General features: G+C 52.2%; 1 protein-coding gene across 1 annotated transcript in view; it reads left to right on the top strand.

Annotated features, from left to right (window-relative positions):
* Positions 1–516: 516 nt before the first annotated feature.
* DLG5 (discs large MAGUK scaffold protein 5) overlaps positions 517–7,880 on the top strand; it is a gene marked incomplete at its 5' end in the record, with an annotated part of 120,736 nt that continues 113,372 nt past the window's right edge. Inside the window, 1 exon segment of the mRNA XM_082673425.1 lies at positions 517–820. Within this exon segment, the coding sequence (XP_082529551.1) occupies positions 517–820 (304 nt within the window).

Genomic DNA, 7,880 nt, shown 5'->3' with positions numbered 1-7,880 from the left:
CCTGGCGAAGACGGCCGGGCCACTTTCCTTTCCGAGTTGTAATCGTGTTCGGGGGGCGGCGCCGGGGCCGGCGTTTCGGGGAGAGTTTTCTCGCGGGGCGGGCGGGGGAGCGGCGCGCGCCGAGGGGGAGGGGAGGGGGAGCATGCCCGGCTGGAGCCGGGCCTCGGGGCGCGCCCCGGCCGCCGTCCCCACCTCCGCCTCCTCCTTCTCCTCCTCCGTCTCCTCCTCCTCCTCCTCTTCCAGTCCCGCCGCCGCCGCAACCAACATGGCTGCGCTACTGAGCCCGGGAAGCGGCCGCTGCTGAGCGCCGCTCGCCGCCCGGGCCCCCAGCCCGCCCAGGCCCCGGCCCATGGCCCCCGCGGCCTTGCGGCCCCCGGCGCTCTAGGGCTGCCGCCACCGCTCGCCGCCCCGAGGCGCCCGGGGCCCGTCGCCACCCGCCTGCCTGCCCGCCCGCCTGCGCGCCCGCCGGCCTCCGGGAGTCCGGTAGCCGTCCGGCGGGGCGGGGCGGCCGCCACCATGGAGCCCCAGCGCCGGGAGCTGCTCGCCCAGTGTCAGCAGAGCCTGGCCCAGGCCATGACAGAGGTGGAGGCGGTGCTCGGGCTGCTCGAGGCCGCAGGAGCGCTGAGCCCCGGCGAGCGGCGGCAGCTGGACGAGGAGGCGGGAGGCGCTAAGGCGGAGCTGCTGCTCAAGCTGCTCCTGGCCAAGGAGCGGGACCACTTCCAGGACCTGCGGGCGGCGCTGGAGAAGACGCAGCCTCACCTGCTGCCCATTCTCTACCTGAACGGCGTCGTCGGGCCGCCGCAGCCCGCCGAGGGCGCCGGTGAGTGTGAGACCCCCACCCGGCCTCTCGGATCCGCCTTCCACGACTTCTCTCTCCGGTTCTCCGAGGGGGAAGTCGCGAGGACCATTCATCTACCTGGCGCCTGCCGCGAGGAGAACCTTCCTTCCTTCAGCCTGCCTGGGGAGGGCCCGGTGCGCGGACCCCCACTTCACACCTCCTCCCCCAATCCCACCCTTGCTGTGAACAATGCCCCGCACTGCAGGCCTTGATCCTCCAGGTACCGCGGCAGCGGGGCCCTCCCGAGACCGCCAGGTCTAGCCGCGGGGCGATCTCGGAGGGATGTTCGTCAGTCCCTTTTCTAAGACTCTTAACCATCCACCAGTCCTTTGAGAGCCTCTGCTAACCTTCAACCAGTGATAAGGTCTAGAAGAATAGAACCTGGGCCAGGGCCGGTACTTCTGAATTTTGGTCCCTGGCACCCCGTTTCAGGACCACTGGTGCCTTTTCACTTTTTGATTTTCTCAGCTCCCTCTGCCCAAAGCTCAGTCTGTTTGTTCGCCCAGGCTTGTGGTTGATTATGCACAATGCCTGCTAGGTTTCTTTGGAAACTGTGGGCCGGGAAAAGTTGGGGAAGTTGCATTGCACCATGGGAAAATCCTGGTAGTAGCTGCTGGGGCTCAGTTCCCTCCCTAAGGGTGCCGAGCTGCCTGAGGAGGGAAGGCTGGTGACGGGTTCCCTTGGGTGGTGGTGATGGATTTGTGAGTATTCGTGTGTGTGTGTGTGTGTGTGTGTGTGTGTGTGTGTGTGTGTGTGTGTGGCGGGGGGGGTTACTGCTGGGAGTTTGTGGCAAGTGGTAGGCTTGATGTGGCCTGGTTGGGGAGTGTGGAAAGCCAGGCTTTTAGACAAGGAAGCTGAAGAAGAAGGCATAGCACTGAGGAAGGAAGAGCCAGCATTTATTGGGCACCTACTGTTGTGGCAGGCACTCTGCTATATCACGTTCGTTTACCACTCTCTGCGCTATTATTCCTACTTTGCCAGAGAGAAAACTCCAGCTTGGAGTGGTTAAATTGCTCAAAGTATTGGGCACCAGGAGTTTTCAATTATGACCCATTGTTTTATTTAACCCATTTGGAACCAGGAAGCAACAAGTGCTGCTTTTCTATGTCTTGTCCGTGTTTTAAAAGTGAACAGAGAGGGCTGATGAACTGCCTTTAACAACTTGTAGGCCACAGGCTGATGAAACGTGTTTATTTGGCCGTTAAAAGCCTCACTTATTAAGGAGATGATTTTATAAGCTCTTCCTGGTAACAGCTCCATTGGATATTGGCCACCTTTTTCTGGTAGTGAAGGCAACTGGCATACAGAGAGACTAAGCTGCTGGCCACACAGCATATCATTTCATTGATGGCCCTTCTGTCTCCACTTTGGGTTTCTGACTCTTCAGCATTTCTGTTCCTCAAACCTATGCTGTCCCCCAGTTATGATTGTATCTGAGTTGCTGGGCAGCCCAGTCCTCTCCTGGGATGATGCTAAGAGCTGTCAGATGTGGCCTTGAGGATAAGATCAGAGGGAAATCTCTTCGGGGTAACTTTTTTTTCTTCTTAGTTGCCTTTTTGTCTACCTAGCTCTCTGTGCTTGAAGGAGGAGGTTGATCAAGGAAGCGCAGAAGTTGAGTGCAGACTTAAGTCTTCAATGGGATGTGTTTGAATCAGCACTAGCTTTAATCTCTGGAATAGATAGATGAATTGCCATTAATTAGGGCCCTCCCTTTTCCATGCTTGTTAGAGAAGGTGGGGCCTCACAGAGCTGAAGTTCTGGAAGCTGGTCCTGACATCTAAGGAAAAGATGAAATAGGGTTTGGATTTTATCCTCAAGGGCGGGATTTCAAATCCTAGTTTTACCACAATGCAGAGCTGTGTAGGTTTTCAAGGGAAGTTAAGTTCATTTTAGTTAATACTTTAGGAAAAAATTAGGATAGCATTTGGTCTGGCAAGATGCCATGTAGAGCTTCTGGGGATGAGGGGGTGACACGGTGTGCAAGGGAACCACAGAGCGTTGGGATGTTTTAAAGGATGAATTACTGTGCGGTGGTAGCCAGCTTTTTTTCTGTTAGCCAGGGAGCCCCTTTTATGGCACAAAGCTCAGTGACTAAAAGGACTGCTCAGGTTGAAGGAATGGAAGCACCCGTTTCATCCCTGAGGAGCCGAAGTCAGGGAAACTCAGCCCTGTGTCCTGGCCTTTGCTCTCCCAGCAGGTTCCACTCCGCACACAGGTGCACACCTCTGCCTGTAAGTCAGCCTTAGTGCAAGCGTCTTGTGGGAGCCCCAGAGAGGAACCGGTTGGCTTCCCAAGGATCCGTAGTCTCAAGGGGAGGCCCCTTTGTCACTGTTTCTACATCGGAGGTGCTGCCATCGCCCAGTTAGGGGCTCCTTTGATGGATTCCACATCCCATGTGGGCCCCTGGTCTAGAATGCCCGTCCCATGGCTGGCACTTGTGTGCTGTGTGAGTTTGTTGTGCTGCACGCAGATGATGTCTGGCCGCTCCCCACGTGGGGCCTGGAACTGGGAGGAAACTGGCCTAGGTGGTATGGGGCAGTAAGCAAACCAAGCTCATCTGTTCTGCTCAGGCTCAGTTAGAGCCCCAGACGTGTATAACTCGCCATGCTCAGGCCTGGGGTATGAAGGTGAGTAAGAAGACACAGAGTTGTTTTATTTTGGGGACAGGGGGACTTCTCTACCAGAATTGATAGTACATTGCTATTGAGCCTTTCTATCTTATTGCATACTTGAATATCTCACTTAGTTCTGCGGCACCTAGTGCCTTTTCTGCGTGACGCTGGGTTCCGTTCCCGCCATCTGTGAGCTCTGAGGACAGGCCAGGAGCTGCAGGGCAGAAAGGAGCTGGAGTCCGGCGAAGTGCAGTGCTCCTGATTCCATGTTGGGGGTGGTTTTTCCTGTTACCTGGTTGGGCCCTCCCATTACAGTTTTAGGCCGTTTCCTACATTGGGGAACTCGGGAATTTTGTAGCCTTTCCTTGTCCCAATACGTGCATCTGTAGGGAAGGAGTGAGCCCCTTTGTCCCCACTGGTGGTAGAGAGAGGAGAGAACTGTTCTCCTCTGACTGGCTCAGGTCTCTCGAGTTTCTTCCATGGTAGTACCAGGATCTTGTTTGTTCACTCGGAACCCACGAGGTCCTTTGTTTTTTCTCTTTGATTCAGTTGCTGACATCTGGGTTTTCTCACTCGCAGCTCCTCAACCGCCTGCCCCTGGAGTGAGGGGCCCCTTCCTGGCGCTGAGCCTCAGCGTCCTCATCTGTGAGATGGGGCTGGGGGTGCTGCATGGCCTGTCTCAGCCACTGGGAGGCAAAATGAGATTGGGGAGGCCTGAGGTGCCTGGTCCTGTTCTTGGTGCACGTGGGGCCGGGGTGCGTAGGATGTAATTCCAGCCTGCAGCTGCCTAGTTGGGGGAATGGGACACTCAGGAGAGTGACATTATGAGACAGATCAATTGAGTGATACAAATACAAACAGACTTTTTCCTCCTTTTGAAGCTCTACTACATGCTTTCCGCAAATACTCTCATCCACCCCTAGTGGCTCTAATTACCATCTAAGTGTGGAGGGCTCCCCAGACCATTTTCACAACAGGCCTCTCTCGTGGAGCAGAAGTGGCAGAACATGGTGACTGCTGGTGGCACTCTCTACTGCGTGCTCAGAGCTGAGTTTCTCCTCCTCGTCCCCTCTGTGCCTCCTCTTTAGTTTCCTGGAGAGCTGGCTGACTTGGCTTCGCTACAGTTAAGAGGATGGAGACAGTAGTGTTTGCTGGAGAAGCCAAGGAAGGCTTCGAGGAGGGACTGGGGCTTGAGCTGGGTGTTGAAGGGGTACTCTGAGTGTGCAGAGGAAAAGGAGGATGTTCTGGGTGAGAGATGCAAGAACAAACTCCTAGCTGTGAGAGGAGCAGTGTGTCTTCAGGTTGCAGAAATTAGACCAGCCTGAGTGAGCAGGGCATTGGCTCTGGGTGGGTGGAGATGCAGAGGCAGTCTGAAGGACCATGATGGCTAGGCGGAGCAAGGGGTTTATACACCAGCTGGGGCTGAACTTGTCAGAAGTTAAAGCTGGAGGAATTTTTAAAAAAGAATAACCCCAGGCGTTTCCGGTGGGATGAGTTCAGTTGGCTGCTGATCGTCAGGTGTGGATTATCTATTATTCATTAGAGGTTACCTGGGCCTTTTGTTCTCTCCCTGCTCTCTTCAGGTACCAGCCACCTTTTCTTCATCCACTCTGTCCTTGGTGGTCATAAGTAAAATCTTCAACCATGGTGGTTTTTCTTTTGGTTCTGTTAATTGTGTTGAGAAGGAAGCAGTGGAGGAACTTGAAAGTGATGGTTGAAAAGAGGTTTCTAAGAGAAAGGCAGATTTTATTTATCCCTCTGTGTATTAGTTCAGGCACCCTTATTGCAGGTGACAGAAACTTAGCTCAAACTGTATTAGTCAGAAAAGAGAAACTTATTGTATAATATTCCAAAACCTTGGGATGAATTGGAGTAACTGGCCTTGGGATGATTGATCCTGAATGCCGCGGGCTTTTCCCGTGGGCCTGGAACATGACCTCAGGCCCCTCTTGGCTTCATCTCCACAGCCCCTGACCAGAGAATAAAGGGAGCCGTATCCAGAAAACCAGGCCGAAGAATCTCATGGGAGGATTCTGATTGGCCTGACTAGGGTCACATGTCCGTGTGAGACCCAGTCACCGTGGCTGGGGCTAAAGGACTAAGATGGGCCCAGCAGTGGACCCAACCAATAGGGTAGGGTGATTGGCAGCTCGTACCAGTACCATGTGGTTCTTTAGAATGGGGAGAAGCAGTTCTCCAAAAAAAGAAGAGCAGAAAGGATGTCGTGCAGGTAAAGCAGCAGGTGAATGTCCAGGATGTGGTCTCATCTTGGTGTGATGATGCAGTTAGCAGATGAGGTCATTGCTGGAGTGGGGTGGTTGGAGGTTGTCAGATTTCACTAGGTTTTAGACCTTGAGCAAGGCATTTAACCTTTCTGAACTTACCTCCCTCTCTACAAAATAATGAAAACAGTAACTACTTCACTCTGCTATTTGACGATGCATGGTAGGAGAAAAGGAGCATTTATTAGTGTGGTGAGTAATGCAGCCTGGAACCAGCCTTAGGACCAGAAGCCTGGGATTCTCCTGGTCTGAGGGTTATGGGAGAGCTCCTGGTGAACTGTGCTGAACAGATGTCAGGGTTGCTTTTACTGTGGCTGTGGGTCATCAAGAGTAGAATGTAGTCTCCATGAGCCAAATTCGCTGTTGTATTCCCGATGCCTAGAATAGAGCCTGCCCCAACATGGGCGTTCAGTAAATTTCTTTTGGATGGATGACTAGTCAGCTGTGTGGCGAATGAGTGGTGTGTCCCTGCGTAAGTCCAGATTCTCTTCAGAAATAAGTGCAGATTCTTAAGTGATGACTTCACAGTGACAGAAGGCTGTGGGAGTGCAGGAAGGCTAGGGTGAGTTCCAGCGGCACACACGGATGTCCCCACCCACAGTATGTCTGTGATGGAAGCAGGTGGTGTCTGAAGTCTCCATGGTCACCCCTCAGGTACCAGCATTGTGAGACTGGCTGCCAGGAGCCACGCGGAGCGACCACACTGCCTGTGTAGGATTGGAGAGCCCTTCACTTTTTGCACTTAGAATTTGAAAGTCAGCTTGGTGTCCTCGAAAGAGTTTTGGATGGGGATCTGCTCCTAACTGTACAACATCTTGACCTTGGATGAGCCTCTTAACTACCTGGGGCTTGTTTTTTTCCAAGTAGAAGGCTGGAAGAAGTAAAGCTGGAAGAAGTGCAGTGTTGACTGAGGACTTCCTCAGTCCTGTAGGGTTCTCAGTACTTGCAGGGTGGCCTTAGGTCCAAGGAAGCTTGGTGATGGGGTTGGAGTAGATTTCTAAGACATTTCTTCCAGGTCTCTACCATGATTACTATTTTTTAAAATGAATTAACTAATTTATTTTGGGCTGCGTTGGGTCTTCGTTGCTACGTGTGGGCTTTCTCTAGTTGCAGCGAGCGGGGGCTACTCTTCGTTGCGGTGCGCGGGCTTCTCATTGCGGTGGCTTCTCTTGTTGCGGAGCATGGGCTCTAGGCACAAGGGCTCAGTAGTTGTGGCTCGTGGGCTCTAGAGTGCAGGCTCAGTAGTTGTGGCACACGGGTTTAGTTGCTCTGCGGCACGTGGGATCTTCCCAGAGCAGGGCTCGAACCCGTGTCCCCTGCATTGGTAGGCGGATTCTTAACCACGGCGCCACCAGGGAAGTCATGATTACTATTTTTTGATTTAGTGTTAAGTGATTTTCGTACTCTGGCTTTCAATTTCCTGAAAAAGTAAGCAACGTAGGAGTTGTCTTAATTTTTTGTTCCACCTTATTCCAACCACCTATACATTCTGCAGGCCATTTCGAGGGGGTTCTTTATTAATTTCCTGTAGCCTTGGGAAGATGTGAGCCACGGAAGTAGTGGGCATAAAGCAAGAGGACTGAACTCCCTATCAGTCTGTGCAGTAGGGATGCCGAACATGTTCAGCAGAGAAGAATTTTAAACGGGATTGAGTTGGGGAGATACTGCATTTTTTTTTCACCTTTTCCCTGGGGCAGATTGCATATCTCTGAGTTGTGTGTGTCTGTTGATCTTTTTGAGACAGAGCTCCACGAAAGTGCTACAGAACTATTTTAAATTAAATAGATGTTTGGAGTGTTCCACGTTGGCCGTCCAGTTCTAAACCCTTGGTGGGTAATTGTGAGGTGACTGTTGACCTTGATGTTGCTTTTTTTTAATACTGTGGTAAGATATACATAGCATAACATTTACCATTTGAACCATTTTTTTCTATTTTTTTAATTGTGGTAAAATATGCATAACATTACAATTACTGTTTTATTTATTTTTAAGTGTACAGTTCAGTGGTATTAAGTACATTCACACTGTTGTGCAACCATCCCTACTATCCATCTCTAGAACTTTTTCTTTTTTTTTTTTTTTTTTGGCTACGCTGGGTCTTCATTGCTGCACTCGGGCTTTCTTTAGTTGCGGTGAGCTGGGGCTACT

Source organism: Grampus griseus (genome assembly GCF_964374135.1).
Source record: "Grampus griseus genome assembly, chromosome: 16".
Taxonomy (NCBI): domain Eukaryota; kingdom Metazoa; phylum Chordata; class Mammalia; order Artiodactyla; family Delphinidae; genus Grampus; species Grampus griseus.
Note: the sequence above shows the minus strand (reverse complement) of the source record. Positions and strands in the feature narration are given on the sequence as shown.